The 23276-nt window shown below is 49.9% G+C and overlaps 2 protein-coding genes and 1 long non-coding RNA gene across 12 annotated transcripts in view; 2 read left to right on the top strand and 1 right to left on the bottom strand.

Annotated features, from left to right (window-relative positions):
• AKAP8L (A-kinase anchoring protein 8 like) overlaps positions 1-18444 on the top strand; it is a 30235-nt gene extending 11791 nt beyond the window's left edge. For 2 of the 6 annotated variants that reach the window (XM_022558830.2, XM_089905210.1), the window contains exons 3-14: positions 1092-1124; positions 1422-1662; positions 3582-4035; positions 4127-4223; positions 4303-4373; positions 4696-4759; positions 5659-5767; positions 7220-7361; positions 7450-7555; positions 7793-7923; positions 17876-17971; positions 18112-18444. In XM_022558830.2, coding sequence (XP_022414538.1) covers positions 1092-1124; positions 1422-1662; positions 3582-4035; positions 4127-4223; positions 4303-4373; positions 4696-4759; positions 5659-5767; positions 7220-7361; positions 7450-7555; positions 7793-7923; positions 17876-17971; positions 18112-18429 — 1862 coding nt within the window. In that variant the 3' untranslated portion in view covers positions 18430-18444. Of the gene's footprint in view, positions 1-1091; positions 1125-1421; positions 1663-3581; positions 4036-4126; positions 4224-4302; positions 4374-4695; positions 4760-5658; positions 5768-6302; positions 7362-7449; positions 7556-7650; positions 7701-7792; positions 7924-17875; positions 17972-18111 lie in introns of those variants that run through there. The other 4 variants (XM_022558831.2, XM_089905209.1, XM_089905211.1 and 1 more) reach the window with 4 other exon arrangements.
• On the bottom strand, positions 11609-19450 carry LOC149744058 (uncharacterized). Its single transcript, XR_016391464.1, has 2 exons — positions 18504-19450; positions 11609-16348 (listed from the first exon to the last, which is right to left on the bottom strand). It is a non-coding gene; the product is annotated as an uncharacterized LOC149744058 (long non-coding RNA).
• The window catches only part of AKAP8 (A-kinase anchoring protein 8), a 21343-nt gene continuing 16746 nt past the window's right edge, over positions 18680-23276 (top strand). Inside the window, exons 1-4 of one of the 5 annotated variants that reach the window (XM_089905204.1) lie at positions 18680-18909; positions 21463-21501; positions 22149-22209; positions 22924-22956. In XM_089905204.1, coding sequence (XP_089761330.1) covers positions 21466-21501; positions 22149-22209; positions 22924-22956 — 130 coding nt within the window. In that variant the 5' untranslated portion in view covers positions 18680-18909; positions 21463-21465. Of the gene's footprint in view, positions 18910-21396; positions 21502-22148; positions 22210-22923; positions 22957-23276 lie in introns of all 5 variants that reach the window. The other 4 variants (XM_089905205.1, XM_022558826.3, XM_089905207.1 and 1 more) reach the window with 4 other exon arrangements.

Genomic DNA, 23276 nt, shown 5'->3' with positions numbered 1-23276 from the left:
TGAGCTTGGTCCCCTGCCCTGGGATGAGCCTGACCTGTCTGTCTGCAGGGTAGACAGTGTGGAGTAGCAGGTAACTCTGAGGTCTCACCCGAGGCACTGGAAAGCAGTCACCTGTTCTAATGCACTCCCTTGGGAAAGAAACATGTCTGCTTGACTCAGAGGTCCCTCTTGGCTTTGCACTTTGTCAGTTTTCAGTGGCTTTATGTTTCTGAAGGAATGAATTTTTCTTACATGCTGTAATAAAATCCAAAGCACATTTAGTTTATAATCCAGATTGTTTTCTCAACAGCTTTTCTCAAGCTGGGAGTGGTGTTTTGTCCCCCTCTGCTTATGTGTTCCAGCACAGCACACTCACAATTCAAGTGTTTGTTGGTTCTCCCTGTTAAGACAGACATTTAAGAGACTAGGGCAGTCAGTTTCTCTGCTCCATATGGCTTTGTCGGGTGATTTGATTGACACGATTTCAGAGTGGCTATGAGCTCTGTGCTGAGCTTCTTGTACAGCACAGTGTCGGTGTTAGGCACTGGAAACTGCTCTCCTCCTCCTCTGATTGGTGCTTAGCCAGGGGCAAGAGTAATCTTCCGATACTGGCTTTTTTTTTTTTTTGCGGTACGCGGGCCTCTCACTGTTGTGGCCTCTCCCGTTGCGGAGCACAGGCTCCGGACACGCAGGCTCAGCGGCCATGGCTCACGGGCCCAGCCGCTCCGCAGCATGTGGGATCTTCCTGGACCGGGGCACGAACCCGTGTCCCCTGCATCGGCAGGCAGACTCTCAACCACTGCGCCACCAGGGAAGCCCCCAATTCTGGCTTTTTAAGGAAGGCGTATAGGAGCCAAATTCCTTAGCTGAGAGTGTTAGGAATGGGAGGTTCCTTAAATAGCAGATGGTCAGAACCACGAAAGGTCAGGCACCAGGGCAGCAGGTGGCCTGGGTCATTTATGTAGTGCTCTCAAGCTCAAAGCTTCTCAATTAGGGGAGGTTCAGTCTCCTGTAACCGCTCAGGTTCTAGGAATCGTTGTCTTTGTGCCTGAATTAAACTCTTACTGTATTGTAAGCAATTATAGGTGTAATTGTTGTTTTACTTTTTGTAGGATATGGAACTTGGAGCTCTGGGACAAACAGAGGCAAGTATTATACCCATGATCATTCTCCTCTCCCTTGGGATTGAACTGGTTGAGTCTTTCTGCCACTGCCCAGCTTAGCCAAGGTTTTGGGGTGGGGGTCGCCTTTGGGGGTCCCAGGTGCCCTGGAGCTGGCTACTCCTTCCCAGGAGGCCTTATTAGTATGAACTAGGGCCCAGCCAGCCTTAGGTGGGTAAGATCCAGTCTTGTCTCTGTGACCGAAGGTGTCCTTGTCTCTGTGTTTGTCTGTCTCTCCTCGCCCCCTCCATCTTGTCTGTCTTTCTGTCTCCCTCATTGCAGGCTACGAGAACTATGGTTATGGCTATGGCTATGGCCAGGATAACACCACCAACTATGGGTATGGTATGGCCACTTCAAACTCTTGGGAAATGCCTAGCTCTGACACAAATGCAAACCCTAGTGCCATGGGTAGTGCCAGTGCTGATTCCGTTTTGTCCAGAATTAACCAACGCTTAGATATGGTGCCGCATTTGGAGACAGACATGATACAAGGAGGCGTGTACGGCTCAGGTGGAGAAAGGTGAGTGGACACCTGCCTAGGGGCTGAGGCTCTGCAGGGTCACCTCCTGCCTGTTGCCCCTTGGCGTCTCCCTCTTCTGAACTGCCTCTTAAGTCTGCTTTCTCCTTCTTTGCTCTGCTGTCGGGGCTTCCCAGAGACTGCTTGGGGTCCAGTGCACTTCCCTTCTTTGGCCTGTGTCCCCTCCTCCCTCCACCCTCCCCAACTGCCTGATGGTGAGCCTCTCTTCCAGCTTTTAGAGAGAGGAACAAGCCCAGACTGGGCTGGCTTCACTGTACCCTCCGAGTGGCTCTTCTCAGGAGCATTGTTAAATGGCTCTTCCCTCTGGAGACAGCCATTTGACATTCTTCAGATACTTTACATCCTGCGCTCTGTCAGGGCAGGACAGATTGGGTTGGGTGTGAAGGGTGGGATGAACCCTTGGGGCTGACCACTGTGAGCTGCGCATCCCACATAAGGGACAAGGAAGATGTGGGCATGTCCTGGCCACCCTTCAGTGCCTTATAAACATGTACCTGTTGAGCCTCAGAAGTGCCCGTGAGGAACTGTTGACATCCTTACTTTGCAAATGGGGAAAGTGAAGCGCAGGCAGGTCACACCTCTTGCCCACAGGCACCCAGGGGTAAATAGTGGAGCTGGGCCTCCCACTCAGATCTGCCCTACCCCACAGCATCATGTTGTGGGCATTTGTCATTGTCTGAAGTGGTGCTGGCCTAGAAGTTCTTGTGCCCTAGTGAGAGGTTTCAGTGAGGAGGGCACATGTATTTCTGGCACAGGTTGGAGTGGAGTGGCCTAATGGCTCCAGCTGACAAATGGGAGAGAGCAGAGAGTAAGGAGGGGCCTGGCCAGGCGCTGATGGGGCCAAGTGAGGCACCAGGACCACTAGGGGGCAGAGGGTACCAAGGGGACTTTTGCTTGCATGGGCTCTGTAGCAAGCAAAAAGTGTTGGGGGATGCCCAGCACATCCCCTGCCTGACAGTCATAGTGCTTGGAGCTGAGGCTGCCAAATTGCAGGCAGGGGGTGGGCGGGGGGCCGTGCAGTTGGGCTGACATTGCTGCTGGTGCCAGCTGCCTGTGTACCTTCTTGTGGCAACCTGGAGCTGGAGAGCAGGGTTGAGGGATGGAGTGGCAATTAATTGGGTAGCACTGGCCTATTCTTTCATGCTGCTGGTGCTTCTTGACTACCCAGCTTTGGCAAAGAGACATGTGGGGTCTGGGCCTGTGGGTTGCAGCCATGGTTAGAACGGCTCTCTCTGGTGCCCTGTCTTGCGCAGGTAGAATGTTTGGCCTGCCTTCCCAGTTGCTATGTAGGATGTGATTCCCTGTCCTGGGCTCCAGAGTTGATATGAGCTCATAAGAACTCTTTTTCTTGTCCCTGGGCAAGGTCACATTGTCTTTCCTGGCAACATTCCTTGTTTTGTCTTCCTTTTCGTGGTGATGGGCTTTGAAGGGTTTGGCAGTCTCTCGTGGGTGTCATCAGCCCCAGTGGACAAACACTGATGTGCTGAACTGCCCATGTACTGCAGGATGCTGGGGTGCGTGGCTCTGCCCCTCGAGGAGCAACCTTGGGCGTTGTGACTGCCGCAGACACATGCACATTTCTTATGGGCTGTGGGCTATCTCTTCTCCTAACTGAGACCTACTTTACCCTAATAGTCAGTCCTTCTTAGGGTCCTCAAGCTGGTGTGGCCCACATGCAAGCTTGGGGACATCAGCTGAGAGGCCCTTCTGGCTTCTAGAAGTCTGCTCCTGAGAGGCCTTTTAAATTGGCATTTCCAAATATTGATCCTCTGATGGGGATCAATGGGGTAGGTGCTGGAGTGGGTTTTCTGTCCCCATGACAGAGAGGTTTGGTGGCAGGCAGGAGCAGAAGGGTGATAGGACCTGAGGCCCTCCCTGATGCTTGCCACCTGCCCCTGCAGATACGATTCCTACGAGGCCTGTGACTCGAGGGCCGTCCTGAGTGAGCGTGATCTGTACCGGTCGGGCTATGACTACGGCGAGCTTGACCCTGAGATGGAAATGGCCTACGAGGGCCAGTATGATGCCTACCGCGACCAGTTCCGCATGCGTGGTGGCGACACCTTTGGCCCACGGGCTCAGGGCTGGGCCCGGGACTCCCGGAGTGGCCGGCCGATGGCCTCAGGCTATGGGCGCGTGTGGGAAGACCCCATGGGGGCCCGGGGCCAGTGCATGCCTGGTGCCTCCCGGCTGCCCTCCCTCTTCTCCCAGAACATCATCCCTGAGTACGGCATGTTCCAGGGCATGCGTGGCGGGGGCACCTTTCCAGGTGGCTCCCGCTTTGGCTTTGGGTTTGGCAATGGCATGAAACAGATGAGGCGGACCTGGAAGACCTGGACCACAGCTGACTTTCGGGTGAGTGGAGGAGGCCTTCCTGTTTTGTGACTGAGCAGAGCGAGGGGCCTGGAGCCATCCACCCTGACCCTGCTCCCTCTTTCTGACCCAGACCAAGAAAAAGAAGAGGAAGCAATGTGGCAGTCCCGACGAGCCCGACAGTAAAGCCACCCGGACGGACTGCTCCGATAACAGTGATTCAGACAATGGTGAGGCCAGGCACTGGCATAACCCTGTCCTCTGCCCCTTGGGGCTCCTGGGCTGAGCTTGCTTCCTCTTACCTTTCAGACGAGGGCACCGAGGGGGAAGCTGCAGAGGGCACTGAAGGCACTGAGGCTGTGGAGAAGGGCTTCAGAGCAGTAAGTGGCCCCAGCCCTGCACTCTCTCTGTCTGTAGGTGAGGCCTGTGAACAGTGGACCGCCTGAGTCATCTCTGCATGCACACATGACTAGTACAAGGAGGTGGAGGTCTGGTAGAGAGCACAAGCTGCTGGCAGGCTGCCTAACCAGAGGTTGGATTTCCTTATCAGAAAAATGGCAGAGTGAGCCCTCTGTGCAAGGGCTGTTGGGAGGATGTGAGGCTCTTGGCTCAGTGCCTGGCCTTGAACAGGGCCTTGTCATTTACAGCTGTTATGAACAGCTATACATGCTTTAACATTGAATTTTTGAAATTGTGTCTTAGGAAGGAGAAGACGAAGAGGGAAAAGAGGATGGGAAGGAAGAGGGCAAAGAGGATGCAGAGAAAGGTGAGTCTTCTGAGTGGCCTGGGTGCTGGGGTGGCTCTTCCAGGTGCTCGTGGTGGGAGGGGTCCAGCCAAGGGCAGGGTTTTGGCAGAAACGTGTCCAGCTTGGATCCTCCCTTGTGTGGCTGGGTATGTGCTGGTAGGGAGTAACCTCCCTCTTCACCCCCTTCCCACTCTGCCCCTAATCTTCCCAGACCGAGGCTATGGGTGGCGATGGCCCCTGCCTAGTACACTGGTTTTGCCTTCAGGTGGGGGCAGCAAGCAAAAGTGTGGGGGAACCCCAGGCACACCCCCTGCCCTCAGGCCCTTAGTAACATGCAGTTCTGAGTCCTTAATGGCTGGTGTCCAAGCCGGGACCCTTGGTGCAGTTTTTACGGCTCTGGTTTGCGTGTCTTTTCCCTTAGCGCCTCAACAGCCCCTGTTGGGAGTCCCTGTCCCCCTATTCAAGTGATGAGCGCCAGCAGGTACCTAACCATAAATCCAGCCTCAGCCTACTGTTGCTGTGGTGCCCAGTGTGAGGTGGGCAGGGCCATGCAAGCTTTGGGGCCTTTACCACTTGGAGGCTGCTCTTAGGCCCCAACTGAGGCCTTCCTGCATCCTGCCACCTGGGCCCTCTGAACTTGTGCCAGTGTCCCCACTGAGACAGCCTCTCTTTACCTTCCAGCCTCCCTGTGGCCCACTCTGCAGAGTATAGATGTCCTGGAGAGTGGTGGGGTCAGCACGTGTCCTCCCCTCTTCAGGGCCTAGGCCAAAATCACTCCCCACCCATTCCAGGGTACCCAGCCCTGTTCACAGCCAGAGGCCTTGCTCGACAGCTGCTTTCAGAATGGACCCTCTGGAGTAGATGGTGGATGATCCAGCCAGAGGCCACAAACTGTTAACTGTGCTCCTCTGTTCCCACAGGGGCCCTGAGCACCCAGGATGAGAGTGGCCAGACCAAGCGCAAGTTGCAGGCAGGCAAAAAGAACCAGGACAAGCAGAAAAAGCGGCAGCGAGACCGCATGGTGGAAAGGTAACCAGCTTCCCTCCACCCCTTTGCCTCTGCCTCGCTCTGGGGCTGCCTCCAGGAGAGCAGGGCCATAGCTCTGCTGCCTCACCGCCCTCTGGCCTCCCTTGGGAGCTGCCACCTGCTCAGCCGTGCATGGACCCTGCTTTCCGCCAGGCCCAGCTCCCAAGGCCTGATTCGTCCCTTGCCCCTCTGCGGCCGCCTGGCGACCGCTAGCGACTTTGGCCTGAGATCTGACAGTGCTCACCACCGTTGCCCAGAAGCTCCAGCACTAGGTCACTCAGCGCACGAGCCCCGAGGTGCACTGGGGGCCTGATGCCCCTGCGGGAGGGGGCCAGCTCATCAGAGACTCAAGGTCCAAGGCGCCTGTGCCACCCCAGCTAGCTGCCAAGAGGCCATCACCGTGCTCAGGAGAGATGGCAGCACCTGTGGGCTGTGGCAGCCTCGGGCCTGCCCTCTGCCCTGCCCGCCGGCCCTGTCAGGCCGGGCCTGTCTGCGGCTGAGCCCTTCACGCCCCTTGGTCGGGTCTGTCTGCCCTCAGGGCTCCCGCACTGGCGCTTGCCTCCTCCTCCTCCGCCTCAGACTCTTGCTCTTGCTGGACCTTCCTCAGCCTCGCCGGCGCCTGGCCCCTGGGCTCTCCAGACAAAGCTGACCCCGTGGCCCAGATAAGGACGTCCGGCAGAGGTAGGGACCTGCCCCAAGGCCTCGGTGGCGGCTGGCCTCCTCCGCCCCTTGCCACGGCGGCCTGCTCCAGCCCAGGCCCCAGACCCCGGGCTTCTGCTGTGGACACGAGGCCCAGACAGAGCACCTCGCTCAGGTGACTCCAGGCTGCCCTCTGGCAGGCCGGGCGGGCGCCCTCCTTCCAGCTCAGACTGGTCTCTTCTCAGAAGAGGAAGATGAGGCAGCAGGTGCCCAGGCCTGCTTGCCTCCCATCCCTCCCGACACCACCCCCAAGCATTCTGAGCAAAGGATGGGCTGGGCCTTTCAGTCCCTCAGACCCCAGAAGGAAGATGCAGCACCTTTTCGGGCCCTGCCTCGGGACTGCGTACTCCACTCTGCACCTCAGGGCCACCTGGCTCACGCCAGGGCATCCTCCTTCCGGTCCCCAGCTGGGCCAAGTACACAAGCTCCTGCCCAGCCTTGGTAGAGATGCCCTCCGGCAACCTTCCAGCGACTCCTTGCCTGTTGTAGCAGCTGCTGCCTCAGGCTTCAGCCTCCTGCCTACGGGAAGGAAGAGCTCCTCCCCTGTCCCCTACGTTGCAGTAACTGCAGCCTGCAGATGTTCTGTCCCTCTCTACACCCAACCCCACTGGTCCTAGCCTGTCCCCCTGCTGGGACCGTACTTCACAGGCCCATGAGCAAGGCCTGTTTCAGGGCTCGCAGCTGGGTTGGGTGAGGCAGCAGCACTGTTCCCTGGGACCCTCTTGGTCTCAGTCCCTCATTTCCCTCCTGTGGCAGGATCCAGTTTGTGTGTTCTCTCTGCAAATACCGGACCTTTTACGAGGATGAGATGGCCAGCCACCTCGACAGCAAGTTTCACAAGGAACACTTTAAGTACGTAGGCACCAAGCTCCCGAAGCAGACAGCTGACTTTCTGCAGGTGAGCTTTGGAGTGGTACAGCTGCTTTTACCCTCAGGACATAGAGCAGCCCACACAAACCTTAATATCTCCTTGGGATCTCCGGCAGGACTACGTTGCCAACAAGACCAAGAAGACAGAGGAGCTCCGAAAAACTGTGGAGGACCTTGATGGTCTGATCCAGCAGATCTACAGAGACCAAGATCTGACCCAAGGTGAGGAGGTTCCATCCCAGTCCTATCAGGCAGGGCCTGAGCCTTCCCTCCTCTGGTTCTCAGAGTGGGGTCACAACACCCCTCTGTTCCCCCAGGGAGGGTCACTGAGAACAGCCTCAGGCCCACGTGGAAGTGGCAGGGTGAGGTGAGGAGCTGGTCTGCTGTTTTCCCCCAACTCCTGGGTCTTTCTTAGGTGCCTGGGACCAGTGGCAACTCCCCTCCTTCTCCCCTCTACAGAAATTGCCATGGAACATTTTGTGAAGAAGGTAGAGGCAGCCCACTGTGCAGCCTGTGACCTCTTCATTCCCATGCAGTTTGGGATCATTCAGAAGCACCTCAAGACCATGGATCACAACCGGAACCGCAGGGTGAGTGGCTACCAGTGCCCTCCCACCAGCCTGTGGGTTGACTGGGTGAGGCCACTGGGGAGGTCCTGGGGTTATAACCCCTGCTTGCCCATGAGAAACTGCAGGGACTGCAGGGCGCAGGAAGATGTAGACATTTCCAGCCCAGTTCAGTCAGCGAAGCTACAGAGAGAGGGCTGGGAAATGGGGACTCTGCCTGGCAGGTGGTGGCATCAGAGCTAGACCTTAAGAAGTAAGGTCCGTGGGATATGGGGACCTCCATGTGCATATGGGTCAATGGCCACATAGGTTCAGAAACCAAACAGGGAGAAGTGTATGGTGCAAGTGTTGTTGGAGGAAGTATTGGACACAAGGTTCACAAGGGCTGGGCTGAGGGGCCTGATCTTGCTCCTGTAGGCAGCAAAGCTTTTAAGTGGGGGACCAGTAGGATTAGAGTCGGTGTTGGACTAGAGACTTTGGGCACCTGTTGTGGGAGGGAGGTTGGGGATCAAGGAAGGGCTGCTGCAGTATCAAGCCAGAGGTATGCCTCCACCTTGGAGATGGAAGACAGGCAGGATAGAAGAGGTGTTAAGGAAGTGAACAGGAGGTTGGCATGAGGGAGTGACCAGAAGTCTGGGATGTGGCAGATTTCTGCCTTAGCTGGTGGACAGTGTTGCTGCTATGATGGGGAGGGCGGTATATGGTACAGGGAAAGGAGCGAGTTTGGCAAGAAATTGAAAAAATTCTGTCTTGCATTCCAGTGTATTCCCAGTGCCTATCACAGAAGCCAGAGTAGGTGGGGTTTTTTTGTTGTTGAATGGGTGACATCCTAGGTTAGACGTGTCTGTTAGAGATCAAGTGAGGGTGGTGGGGCTTTGCAGTAGGGAAAGAGCTGAGAGGCTCAGGACCCGGTCTGGGCTAGAAAGAGAGTCTTGGGTGCCATCACCTGGAGGAGGCTGATGGGATTTATGAGCAGATAATAGCAGCAAAATGGTATAAGAAATAGCATTTCTCAACCTTTTTCCATGCCCATCAGATTCATCGCTGGTCTTTCTCAGTGCAGTGATTCTCAACAGTGGGATGGGTTTAGAGATCTGGCTTGGGTGGTTGAGGAGATTTGGGATTGGCATATGCAATTGAGAGATATGGAAAGATAAGGAAAATGTCCGTTGGCTTTGGCAGCAGAGAAGCTGTAGGGATCTTGCCAAGGTGAGATTCTTGGTTTGGGAGCTGATAAAAGGGGTATACCAAAAGAGAACAGAGAGCAGATGTAGAGGCTGGACAGTGCATGGTATTAAAACTTGGAAAATCTGGATGAAATGAATGATAGCTAGCAAAAAATAAACTCAAAACTGATTCTAAAGCAAGTTGAAAAAAAAAGAACAGCTGTAACAACCAGCAACTGTAGAGGGGATTGGAAGGGTGATAAAAGTTACTTTGAAGACACCAGAAGTAGTTAGTTTATAGAGATAGTTTCAATATAAACACTATATTTTTTAAAATTCCAGAGTTAGAAGTGAATAAAAAGCTTCTAATTATTATTATTATTATTATTTTGGTGACAGCTTTATTGATATACAATTCACATACCATATGGTTCATCCATGTAAGGTGTACAAGTCAGTAGTTTTTAATAATATTCAGTTATGCAGCTATCAGCACAGTCAATTATAGAACCTTTTCATCACCTCAAAAAGAAACCCATACCCTTTAGCTATCACTCCAACCCCCATGCTCCGCCAGCCTTAGGCGACCACTGATCTACTCTCTGTCTCCATGTATTTGCTTATTCTGAACATTTCATAAAAATGCACTCACATAGTATGTGGTCTTCTGTGATCGGCTTCTTCAATTTAGCATGTGTTCAGTGTTCTTCCATATTGTAGAATGTGTCAGAACTTCATTCCTTTGTATGGCCTAAAAATATTCTCTTGCATGGACACATACCTCTCATTTGGTTTATTCATTCTTTAGAATTTGGATTGTTTCTACCTCTTGGCTATTATGGATAATTCTGTTATGATGCAAGTTTTTGTGTGGACATGTATTTTCATTTCTTTTAGACAGGAGTGGAATATCTGGGTCAAATAGTAACATTTTAACTTCCTGAGGAACTGCCAGATTGTTTTCCAAAGTGGCTGTACCATTTTATATCCCCATCAGCAATATATGAGTGCTCTGATTTATTCATATCTCACCAACACTAGTTATTATCTGACTTTTTGATTCCAGCCATTCTAGTGGGTGTGCAGTGGTATCTGTTGTATTTTTCATTCGCATTTCCCTGATAACTGACTAATGATGTTGAGCATCTTTTCAGCGGCCCGTTGGCCATCTGTCTACATTCTTAGAGGTGAAGAAATGTCTGTTCACATACTTTATTTTTTAATTGTGTGGTCTTTTTGAGTTGAGGGTTCTTTATGTATTCTAGATACAAGTACCTTATCAGGCATATGATTTGCGAATATTTTCTCCCATTCTGTGGGTTGTTTTTTTTTCACCTTTTTAATGTGTCTTTGCAGCACAAAGTTTAATTTTTTTTTTTTTTTGCATTATGCGGGCCTCTCACTGTTGTGGCCTCTCCCGTTGCGGAGCACAGGCTCCGGACGCGCAGGCTCAGCGGCCATGGCTCACGGGCCCAGCCGCTCCGCGGCATGTGGGATCTTCACGGACCGGGGAACGAACCCGTGTCCCCTGCATCGGCAGGCGGACTCTCAACCACTGCGCCACCAGGGAAGCCCCAAAAGTTTAATTTTGATGAAATCCAGTTTATCTATTTTTTATCTTTTGTTCCTGTGCTTGGGGTATCATATCTAAGAATCCATTGTCAAATAAAAGGTCACAAAGATTTACCCCTATCTTTTCTTTTTTTAAAATATTTATTTATTTATTTTTGGCTGCGTCGGGTCTTCATTGCTGCTCACAGGCTTTCTTCAGTTGCAGCGAGCGGGGTCTACTCTTGGTTGCGGTGCACAGGCTTCTCATTGCGGTGGCTTCTCTTGCTGCAGAGCACGGGCTCTAGGTGCGCAGGCTTCAGTAGTTGTGGTGCACAGGCTTGTAGTTGTGGCTTACGGGCTCTAGAGCCCAGGCTTAGTAGTTGTGGCGCACGGGCTTAGTTGCTCTGCGACATGTGGGATCTTCCCAGACCAGGGCTCAAACCTGTGTCCCCTGCATTGGCAGGCGGATTCTTAACCTGCGCCACCAGGGAAGCTCCCCTATGTTTTCTTTCTCTTTTTTTTTTTCTTTTTTTGCGATACGCGGGGGGCCTCTCACTGCTGTGGCCTCTCCTGTTGCGGAGCACAGGCTCAGCAGCCATGGCTCACGGGCGCAGCCGCTCCGCGGCATGTGGGATCTTCCCGGACCAGGGCACGAACCCGCGTCCCCTGCATCGGCAGGCGGACCCCCAACAACTGCGCCACCAGGGAAGCCCCCTTATGTTTTCTTATAATAAGAATTTTACAGTTTCAGCTCCTATAATTTTGGATCTTTGATGCATTTTAGTTAATTTTTGTATATGGTATAAGGTAAGGTTCAACTTCATTCTATTCCATGTGACTTTCCAGTTGTCCCAGCACCACTTGTAGAAGAAACTACTTTTTCCCTGTGACTGTTTTTTCCCATTTTCACTATGGCACCCTTCTCAAAAGTCAGTTGACCATAGCTACATGGATTTATTTCTGGACTCTTTATTCTTTTGTTCTCTATATTCTTTTTTTTTTTTATTTTTTTTTTTTAAATTTATTTATTTTTGGCTGCATTGGGTCTTCGTTGCTGTGTGTGGGCTTCCCCCAGCTGCGGCGAGCTGGGGCTACTCTTCATTGCAGTGCGTGGGCTTCTAATTGCGGTGGCTTCTCTTGTTGCAGAGCACGGTCCCCAGGCACGCTGGCTTCAGTAGTTGTGGCGCACGGGCTTAGCCGCTCCGGGGCATGTGGGATCTTCCTGGACCAGGGATCGAACCTGTGTCCCCTGCATTGGCAGGCAGACTCCTATCCACTGTGCCACCAGGGAAGCCCTGTTCTCTATATTCTTATGCCATTACCACACTTTAGCTTCATAGTAAGATTAAGAATCGGAAAGTGTGACTCCTCCAACTTTTGTTCCTTTTTTTTCAAGATTGTGCCTTTGAGCTTCCAAGAATTTTAGGACCAGCATGTCAGTTTCTACAAAGAAGCCAGCTGTTATTCTGATAGGACTATATTCAATTTCTATATCAATTTGAAGCGTGTTGCCATCTCAGCAGTATTAAGTCTTCCAGTCTGTAAATATGGGGTGTCTTTGCATTTATTTAGACCTTCTTTAATTTCTTTCAACAGTGTTTTATAGTTTCCAGTGTATAAGTTTTGCACTTTTGGGGCTCTTAATTTATTCCTAAGTATTCTATTCTTTTGATACTATTATAAATGGAATTGTGTTCTTTAATTCCATTTCTGGGTTGTTCTTTGTATGTGTATCAAAATACAATTGATTTTTGTATGTTGATATTTTATCCCGTAACTTCACTGAAGTTGTTTATTAATTCTAATAGTTTAGTGAATTCCTTAGCATTTTCTATATATAAGATCAGTTATCTGCAAATAGAGATAGTTTAACTACTTCCTTTCCAATCTGGATGCTGTTTAATATTTTTTTTTCTTCTTTAATTGCCCTGGCTAGAACATCCAACACAATTTTGAAGAGAAGTATCTTCTTGTTCCTGATCTTGGTAGGGGAGGAAGCATCGGTCTTTGACCATTAAGTATGATGTTAGCTGTGGATTTTTCATAGGTGCCCTTTTTCTGGTTGCTGAATTCCCTTCTATTCGTATCTTGTTGAGTGTTTTTATTCTGGAAGGATATTGGATTTTGTCAAATGCTTTTTCTGCATTTATTGAGATGCTCATGTGGCTTTTGTTTTTTATTCTATTGGTATGGTATATTACATTAACTTGGGTTGTTAAGCCACGCTTGGTGTTCCTGGGAAAAATCCTACTTGGTCGTGGTGTATAATTTTTTTATATGTTGTTGGATTGGCTTTGCTGATGTTTTGTTGAGAATTTTTGCATCTGTATTCATAAGAGATAATTCATCTGTGTTTTTTTGTGATGTCTTTGGTTTTGGTATCAAAGTAATACTGGCCTCAAAAAATGAGTTGGGAAGTTTTCCCTCCTTTTGTTTGGAAGTATGTGAAGAATTGGTATTAAATTGGTAGAATTTGCCCCTGAAGCCATCTGGACCTGGGCTTTTCTTTGTGGGTAGCTGCTTTTTTTTCATTGCTAATTCTATTTCTTTACTTGTTATTGGTCTATTTAGATTTTCTGTTTCTTCTTCTTTCTTTGGCTGCGCCACGCATCTTTCAGGACCTTACTTCCCGGGCCAGGGCTCCAGCAGTGAAGGTGCCGAGTGGTCCTAACCACTGGAACACCAGGGAACTCCCTCTATTTCTTCTTGAGTCAGTTTCAGTAGTTTGTGTCTTTCTAGAAATATGTCTGTTTCATCTATTATCCAATTTATTAGCATACATTTATTTCTAGTGTTCCATTATAATCCTTTTTACTTCTGTAATGTCAGTAGTCCCCTTCTTTTTTTTTTTTTTTTTTTTGCGGTTCGCTGGCCTCTCACCGCTGTGGCCTCTCACCGCTGTGGCCTCTCCCATTGCGGAGCACAGGCTCCGGACGCGCAGGCCCAGCGGCCACAGCTCACGGGCCCAGCCACTCCGCGGCACGTGGGATCCTCCCGGACCGGGGCACGAACCCGCATCCCCTGCATCGGCAGACGGACCCCCAACCACTGCGCCACCAGGGAAGCCCCCCTTCCTTCATTTTTGACTGGTAATTTGAGTCTTGTTTTTTTCTTGGTCAGTCTTGTTAAGGTTTGTTAATTTTGTTGATCTTTAAAAAGAACAAACTTATGGCTTTATTGATTTTTTTTTTCCTCTTCTGTTTTTCTGTCCTCTGCTTCATTAATTTCTACTCTAATATTCTGCTTGCTTAGGTTTTTTCTATTTTAATGTAGGCATTTATAGCTATAATTTTTTCTCTGAGTACTGCTTTCACTGTATCCCATAACTTTTGGCATGTCACGTCATTTTCATTCATCTCAGGTTATTTTCTAATTTCCCTCTGATTTCTTTTTCTTAGACCCACTAGTTATCCAACAGTGTGTCATTTAATTTTCACATATTTCTGAATTTCCCAAATTCCTTTCTGTTACTGATTTCTAATTTTATTCAATGTGGTCAGAGAATATACATTCTATTATTTCAGTCCTTTTAATTTACTGAAGTTTGTTCTATGGCCTAGTGTATGGCCTATGCTGTGCCTTGTGCATTTGAAAAGAATGGATTTTCTGCTCTTGCTGTGTGGAGTGTTCTATAGATACCTGTTATGCTTGTTTGTTTGGTTTTATAGTGTTGTTCAAGCCTTTTATTTCCTTGTTGGTCTTCTGCCAAGTTGTTCTATGCATTATTGACAGTGGGATATCAGCTATTGTTGAATTGTCTGTTTCTCCCTTTATTTCTGTCGGTTTTTGTCTTATGTATTTTGGTGCTCTGTTGTTAGGTGCATCTATGCTTACAATTGTTATATCCTCCTGATGGAGTGACCCTTTATCCTTATAAAATGTCCCTTTCTGTCTTAGTACCATTTTTTGTTTTAACACTCTATGTTGTCTGCTATTAGTATAGCCAGTTCATTTTTCTTATGGTTGATGATTGTATATCTTTTCCCATCCTTTTCATTTCTATTTATTGAATCTGTTGGATCTAAAGTGTATCTCCTATGAATAGCATATAATTTGATCTTGTTTTTCTATCCAGTTTGACAGTCTCTGCCTTTTGACTGGATTGTTTAATTCATTCACATTTAACAGTATTGTTGATATTATTAGATTTACATCATTCTTCTGTTCACGCTTCACTGCTTTCTTTGTATTAAGTATTTCTTTAGTATAACATTTAATTTTCTTTAATGGTTTTTTTGCACTGCATTTTGGGGCATTATTTTCCTAGTGGTTTCTCTAGGCCTTACCTTGTACATATTAACTTTTTAAGTTTTCCTTTAGATACAATAACTTAATTTCAGTGAGATTAAGTTACTCCTATGTACCTCTCTACATAGGAGGTTTTTGTTATGTAAAGTAGTACCTCTGTATGTGGTACAAAGCCAATAATGTAATACAATGTAATTATTACTTTATATAATTTGTCTTTTAAGGAAGCTGACAGAAGAAAGGAGAGCAGTTACATATTTCTAGTTTTTGTTATATTGGCCTTCTTATTGCTCATTACTGGTTCTCTTCATTTGAATTCTTCCTGTGGATTGAAGTTACCATCTACAGTCATTTCCTTATTAGCCCAATACAATTTTACTCCCCCAACCTTCTTTGTGCCATTATTGGCAAATATATTACATTTCTCTGTTACAGACCAAACAATACAATTATTTATATGTATTTAGAACTATATATATTTTTAATATTTAAATATATGTATAGTTTTATACAACTCCTTTTTAAACCAGTTGAGAAGACAGGAAAACATATTGCATTTGTAGTGTTTTTTGTAATTACATAATTACCTTTATTGTTCTTTCATGTGGATTTGCATTATTGTCTGGGATCACTTCCTTTCTGCTTGAAGAACCTCCTTTGGTATTTCTTATAAGGTCTGCTAGTATGTGGTATGTGGTTGTTGTAGCAAAAATCTGAAAACATTGTAAGTGTGCCTCAGTTGGGAGAGATTCTGGTGTGTCCATCTGTGCACCTAAAGGGAGGAGGATAATGTATTGGCGAGTGAGAATAGTATCCTAATTGTGCATCTTTTTTTTTCTCCGTTCATAAAACTTTTTTTCCACTTAACATGAACTTAATACACGTGTTCTTAACAATTATGCTTGAATTGTTCATGAAAATCTCATAAGACATTAAAAAAGCCATCATCTCAAGTTCCATGTTAACTATTTTTACAGCACGTGCATGTTAGTCAAGCATCAAAAATCACAAAAGCAAAAAAAAACTTAAGAAAAATTAAATATATGGGTTTTTTTTGTTTTACTACTGTGCTTGATATACATGAAGTACTGGATATCAAGCAATTCATTTTTTTTTAAATTTTTATTTATTTATTTTTGGCTGTGTTGGGTCTTCGTTGCTGCACGTGGGCTTTCTCTAGTTGCGGCGAGCAGGGGCTGCTCTTCGTTGCCATGCGTGGGCTTCTCATTGCAGTGGCTTCTTTTGTTGTGGAGCACAGGCTCTAGGCTCATGGGCTTCGGTAGTTGTGGCTCACGGGCTCTAGAGCACAGGCTCAGTAGTTGGGGCGCATGGGCTTAGTTGCTCCGCGGCATGTGGGATCTTCCACAGACCAGGGCTCAAACCCATGTCCCCTGCATTGGCAGGTGTATTCTTAACCACTGCGCCACCAGGGAAGCCCAAGCAATTCATTTTTACTGCATCTTGTACATTCGTTCTTAAGTTGCCTAAAACATTTAAATGCAAATATAATGAGTGTAGCAAAAATACTGAAAGCAAACAGCAGGTAACTTTATAAATAATGCAATGTGAACCGGTTCTGCTCTTATCCAGAGTAAATTGGGTCACAGCTAAAGGAACGCTTCTGTAGCTGTAGTCGGCGGTGTGCACATTGAGACTGGGTGTTCTGCAGATAACACATAGTTTAACACGTAATATCCATGGGATATCTATTTCTACTACAGCCTTGTAAGTGTGCCAAACCTTAAAGTACCCACAACTACACCTGTGACTGGAACCAGTTATCCCTTTTATTCCCCACAAGGACAAACCAATATGTAGGCAGTTTTCTTTTGTGTATCTTTGTTTCATTTTCAGCATGCATGAGGGCTATTAATATTTTCCCCAAGTAGTAGAGAAAAATATGTAAGGAAAAAAAGATGAAGGTGGGGAAAGGGAGTAGAAACAGAAAGTGAGATGATTTTCTGAAATGTGATAATAGAGTGGCTAGGGTAGAGTAGAGGTCCTGGAGATCAACTTCCCCACTCCTCCAAAAATAGCTTTACCTGTTTTTCCTGTTTATGGCTTTATACTTGCATTACCATTACTTGCATTAATGATGGAAGTAAGAGTTGCCTTCATTCTCACCACCGAGAAAATCATGTAGCATTTTGGTATAAATCCTCCCAGAGGGAAAGGCTCTAGCATGCTGTGCACACTGTCCCTGAGCCCTACTTTAAGGACCGCATGGTGTTCTTTTGAATGTTTGATTTACTTAACCACTTCTCCACTGAAGAACATTAAGGTGCTTTCCAGTTTTTCACTACTGCAATCAATGTGCATGCATGTTTCCAATTTTAAACTTAGGCTAGACTCTGGGAAGGAATTACTGAGAAATTTTTACTTTTGATATATTCTATCCAACTGTTTTCCAGAAAATAAACAGTTGAGCCTCTCACCAACAGAGTATAAGTGTCTCTTTTCAACCTTTACATTAGCGGGTATAATTCTTCCTCCTGGGAATCCTATGGATTAAAAGGATGTATATCATTAAAGTACACTGTTTGACATTCGTATTCCTGCTTTTATATCCTCCCTGCTTATCCTAAAGAGTTCCATGCATTTTAGGGCATTTGCCCCCTTGTTAGGTGTTGCACATTTGGTTTTTAGTAGGTTTTTTTATTTGTTCGCTGCTTATAATTTTTAAGTAAGCAAATCAGATTTCTGCAGTACAGCTGTAAAGACATATGTCTGTAATCAGTTACATACAGTAAGTATGGTATGGAAAGATGGAGCATTTGAGCAAAGATCAAATCGGGTCGTGGCTCCATGCTTGTAGAGTGGACCCACGCTTGTACCCAAGGGTGTGCTTACAGAACTACGCAATCTGGTAGTAGTCATTGGCGGCGCTGGGCCCCGAGGTGGAGGTGGAGAGGTGTGCGGGTGTGAGTGGTCTCTGCCCGATCCGGCGGGGTGGGGTGGGGAGTTTTGGATACCTGGGGCAGCCTCTGCAGCCCTGCCTGCCTTGCCCGTAGCTCATGATGGAGCAGTCTAAGAAGTCCTCGCTCATGGTGGCTCGCAGCATCCTCAACAACAAGCTAATCAGCAAGAAGCTGGAGCGCTATCTGAAGGTGAGCTGCACGCCCCTGGCATGCTGGCCCCGGCCCCGGCCCCAGCCCCTGGTCCTGGTCCCGGCCCCAGCCCCTGGTCCTGGTCCCGGCCCCAGCCCCGCGGGTCCTCCCTTTCTTCAGTATGGCGCCCCTCTCCGCAGGGCGAGAACCCTTTCACCGACAGCCCGGAGGAGGAGAAGGAACAGGAGGAGGCCGAGGGCGGTGCCCTGGATGAGGGGGCGCTGGTCGAAGCGGCAGGGGTCGCGGAGGGTGCAGAGGGCGCGCCGGCGCAGCCCCCAGTGCCCCCGGAGCCGGCCCCCGGGGCCGCATCCCCGCCCCCACCGCCGCCCCCCGAGGAAGACGAAGAGGCGGCCGTGCCCCTACTGGGCGGTGCGCTGGAGCGCCAGATCCGAGGCATCCCGGGCCTGGACGTGGAGGCTGATGACGACGACGAGGAGGGCGGGGGGGGCGCTCCATGACCCGGGCCCGGGGCGGGCGGGGCCCGCGTGGCCGAGGCTGCAAGCCGAGTCTAATAAAGTTCTTCCCATCTTACCTCTTCCTCTTTTGTCTATGTGCGGCGCGGTCCGCGTGGGAGGGTGTCGGCACCTAGCCGCTGGGCTGTGTGTGCCTGCGGGTGGGGCCTGGGAAGGGTGGGTTGCGCCTGCGCACTGGCGGGGAGGAGAAGCGATACGCCTGTGAGCAGCAAGGCACCGCGGTCCGGACCAAAACTCCCAGGGTGCTGTGAACACCGATCCACAACAACCGGAAGGCCAGCTGGGGTGGTAAGGGCGGTCCCGCTGTGAACTCCAGCCAATGGTAGCCCGTGGAAGGGGTGACACATGCGTCTGGTCTACCAGTAGAGGACGGCGGGAAGTGCGTTGAGCGCATGCGTCCTGTGGTGGCTTAGAAAAAGGAGCTGCTGGCGGGCCGAGCTGAAGACATGGAGCAGGGCTACGGAGGTTAGTGTGGGCAACTCAGTGCGGGGTGGGACCGGCAGGTGGTGCCCGGGCGGCAGGGCCACCGCCACGCAGAGGGCTGCGGGCCGGGGACTACACCCGAGCGCGGTTACCGCAGTCCGGCCCTGCGGCGAGGCGACAGGGGCGCGCGCGCGCAGCTTATTGGATCTCGGCCCCGTCGCTCCCGGGGCGCTGCGTGCGGATTGGCCGACAGGGCCTGAGGAAGTTGGCAGATTTCGGCGTGCCGACGCTGCGGCGGGCTTCGGGGGGCGCCTCAGGCGGTTGGGGCAGTTTCAGTTCCTTAACCCCGGCGGGGTTGGCCGGGCCCTGCGGATCCTCGCCGCTAGCAGGCTTGCTGTCCCTTTTGGAAGACGCCACAAAATGGCGGCGCCGGGGGGCGGAGCTATGGCGCGAGTTTGTGGGGCGCGGGGTCTTCGGCCGGGGGCCGAGGTGGAACCGCTGCCTCTTTTCGGGCCGTCGGGCCTGTCCGGGGACCTGCGAGGCTTGGCTGGGGCCTCCGCGCGGCACACGTGACCTGGGACGCCGGTCCCGGAAGCCGTATGGACCCCGCCAGGCCCGCGGTGCAGAGCAGCGGGGCCTAGTGCGGCCTCTGCAGTGGTTAGCCTCACTGGGCGCCTACCGCGGACCTAGCTCGTGCAGATCGGGGACGACACATTTAAGGGTCAGATGCGGGGTATCTTGGTCAAAGCTTGGAAACCCGATGAGCTCTGGGGTCGTGACAGATTGGGGGCTTTCCTTAAGGCAGTCCTTTGTGGTGGCCTGGAAACGCCAGAGGGGCTGTGTGAGAGGGAACGTGCCCTTACTCACTTGGGTTTCAGGGCCTGCGGCAGGACAGACCTTCTCGGGCGATCTGCTCTCAGTCTTTGGAATCTGAGCCTCCTGGGAGGCCTTTGCTCTATGCTGGGAGGCCTTTGCTCTATGCTGGAAGCCGCGTTTGCCCGCAGGGAACAGTTGGAATATGCAGGGTTGGGCTTGACCCGGCGCAGATCCCTATTCAGGTATATGAGGTTCGAGAAGCAAGCTATCTGATCATGGCTGCCGCAGCGAAGGCGCATGTTTTGAAAGGTGGCAGCATTAGCAGGAGGCCAGCAGCAGGAATTGCAAAGCAGAGAGGTCCTGAGATGCATGGTGTGCTTGTGGCTCTACCTGGTACTCCTGTCTTTTCTGCAGTGTGACTGGATCTCACTTTTCTTTACCTGCCTCCCTACTAGAGTTTTCAGCTAGTAGTAATTCTGCTTTATGCATGCCCTTAGCTTGGAGAGGTCACACACACACACAAACACACACACACGCCCATCTTCCTACTTACTAAAAACCTTTTCAGACTCGGTTTAGATGCAGAGGCCTCCCTGAATCCTTCTGTAGCTTTTCCATCTAGAGTTATTTCCTAAGACTTGTTGAGGCTTAAGAGTTACTCTTTGGCCATAGGAGGCACCTCGATCTGGGTCCAGGTCCTTGTTCTCCTCAGCTCCATGTTCTTGGGCAAGTGACTTATCCTCTGGAGTCTCTGTGTATGACAGAGTAAGTAGTACCTATCTCAAGGGTCATTGTGAGGTTATGTGAATACCACATGCTCCTTAGTTAGACCAGTGCCCCACAGTTGGTCAGTTGCTGTTAGAATCACTGCCTTTCTGCTGCACAGATGTGGAAAGCTGTGTGACATGGGGAGGTCGTAACCTTCAGCAGGGTGACTTTGGATCAAGTCCCCTAACCTCTGAGCCTTAGCTCCCACAACATCTCTGAATGTCATTCTCTGAATGTCACAACGAATGTGTGCTGAGTGCCCGTCGTGTGTTGGCATACAGTAGGCACTCAGTGGTTTGGGTTGTCCTGGTAGGAGAGAAAGGATGTATTTGAGAGAGAGGAGGCTTTGTAAAGGTGAAGTCGTTTGACAGGTATGAATGGTTGCCCGTGCCCAGCTCTGTGCCAGGCTCCAGGGACACAGATGAAGCAGGGCTAGACAGATGCTATCATGGGAATGTCTGGAGGGGCAGAGGGAGCCACCACAGAGAGGAGTGCAGTATGATGCCTTAGGGCCAGGCTGAAGCCCTGGGACTTAAAAGCCCAGCGGAGCATTGGACGGTTCAGAGTCACACAGAAGCGAGGCGTAGAGAGGCACAGCTGTTGTCTCCAGATTTTCGAAGTTTGTTCTCAGTTGTGGGATACTTATGGCTGCTTGGGGTGGGGGCGGGGGACTGTGTCCTAATGATGAGCTAGCTGGTAGCTGGTTCTGTGTCTTCCTCAGCTGCGGGTTGAGGCTTAGGTCAAGGCCCCTCATCAGGCAATGGACAGAACTGTCCCGGAAGCCCATCCACCTCCTCTTTTTTCTGCTTTGACCTCAGGCAGGTGGAGTGGATAATGCAAAACCCAGCTGTGGGATGACTTTTAAGGAGACATTGTTGTGGTTGTGCTGCCTTCTTGTAAGGCTGGCACTGAACTACTTCAAGGAGATTCTTTTATGTTCCTCAGAGCATCTCAGAAGCACTTGTTCTCTGGTATGACACATATGACCCTAACTCACAGATCTGTTCACAGGCTATGGGGCATGGAGTGCTGGACCTACCAACACCCAGGGTAAGTGGGATGGACCTGCTTTTCAGGGAGGCATGGGCTACCCACCCCCCAGCACCAGCATGACATAGGTGGGACCAAGAAACCTTTTTTGTAAAGGGCCAGATAGTAAATTTGGGGGCGCTTTGCAGGCTGCATGGTCTCTGTAGTGCAAAAGCCACCATAGACAGTTTATAAACAAGTAGGTAGGCCTGTGTGCCGATAATATTTACTTAAAGACACTGGAATTTGCATATCGTATGATTTTCATGTGTTGCGGAATAGTCTTTCTTTTAACAGCTTTTGTTGTTTAATTCTAAGTAGATAGCCGAGGGTATGACGAAAGGTTTTTATAATTAATAGACTTTATTTTTTAGTAGCTTTAGATTTATAGGATTGAGCAGATAGTACGTAGAATTCCACACACTCCCCCTACCTTCACCCCAGCACGGTTCCCTTATATGTTACAATTTAGAAGCCAACGTTGATGTATTGTTATTAACCATAGCCTAGAGTTTATATTCACGTTAACTCTGTTAAAACAGTTCTATGAGTTTTGACAAATGTGTAAATGATGTGTCTTTTGTCAAAATTCGTATGTTATGAAGTATTCTTTTGATTATGTGTTTTTTTCTTTCCTGACCATTTAAAAACATAAAACCCATTCTTAGCTTGCAGGCCCTACAAAAACTGGGCTATGGACTAGATTTGGCCCGTTTGCTGACCCTGCTTGTGAGTCTATATCATGGTGCTAAGTGTGTTTGAAGTACCAGAATGTGCTTTTTGGTGGGCGAGGTTTTCTTCTTTTTGCCAGCATCTGTTCCAGGGGATGGGATAAGGGTTTACTTTGTTTTCTGAGCCTGGAGCTTGGCCCTAGCACCACTGGGAGCAGGGTGACTTTTCTGCCCATCACTGAGTTTCCCAGGAGGAGGTCTGTGTTATTCAGGCACATGACGACCCCTTGCTCAGTTGAGTTAGGGACATGATTTTCCACCAGTGCACTCCCCGTGCTGTTGGCAGTGCCTTAGTTCTGGCTCCTGGTGAGAACTGGCACTTTAGGAGGGCTCTCTACCTAGGGACCTGGCCTGGGCGGCCTCTTGGCTGGTGGCCCACGCTGGACAAGCTTCCTGGAAAAAGGCTGCTGTGTCCTTTCTGTTGCCCTAATGGAGGAGATCAGGCTTGCTTAGGAGAGAAGCCCTGACTGTGCTCCGCTGAGTGCTCTGTAGGAAACGAGTTTTACAGCTAGTGGACTGCAGCCTTTCCTGGCCATAATGGGCAGCCAAGGGTGCCTCCTGGAGCACTGACATAGCCACCCTCAGCCCTGGCCTGTGCATAGTGGATGAGGTGATAACTGTTCTTCAGCACCCGGCTGTGGTGGGGGGAGGGGATGTGTCTCAGATGCCTTTGTTTTGCAAACAAAATTCGTATGTTTTTGTTTCTTCTAAGGTGCATATGGAACTGGTGTGGCCAGTTGGCAAGGTAGGCCCTTCCGGGGGTCCATGGGTGGGTGAGTGGGCCTCCGATCAGCTACCTAGAGAGGCTGGGGTGCAGGGATCCCCAAGTCCACTCCTAGATGTGCTCACAGCTGTTGTGAAGGCTCAACAGACTGGGCCTGAGGTGTTGAGGAGGGCTGGGGGGGCAGGCCTCCAGGGGAACTTGCTGGATATGGGGTTGGGGAGAGTTGTGGTTGTATTCTGGGAGCAGCACCTCTTTGGTGGGTCCGTCAGTAGTCCCAGCTGCTGGCTCCTGGGCTCTCGCTTTGGATGAGAAGCAAGTCTTAGGATTTGGTATAGAAAACC

Source organism: Delphinapterus leucas, unplaced genomic scaffold (assembly GCF_059928025.1).
Source record: "Delphinapterus leucas isolate spDelLeu-1000000601 "Yukka" unplaced genomic scaffold, BTC_Dleu_Yukka2 spDelLeu_asBTCV2_sq25, whole genome shotgun sequence".
NCBI lineage: Eukaryota > Metazoa > Chordata > Mammalia > Artiodactyla > Monodontidae > Delphinapterus > Delphinapterus leucas.
This window is presented reverse-complemented; position numbering and strand designations above follow the sequence as displayed.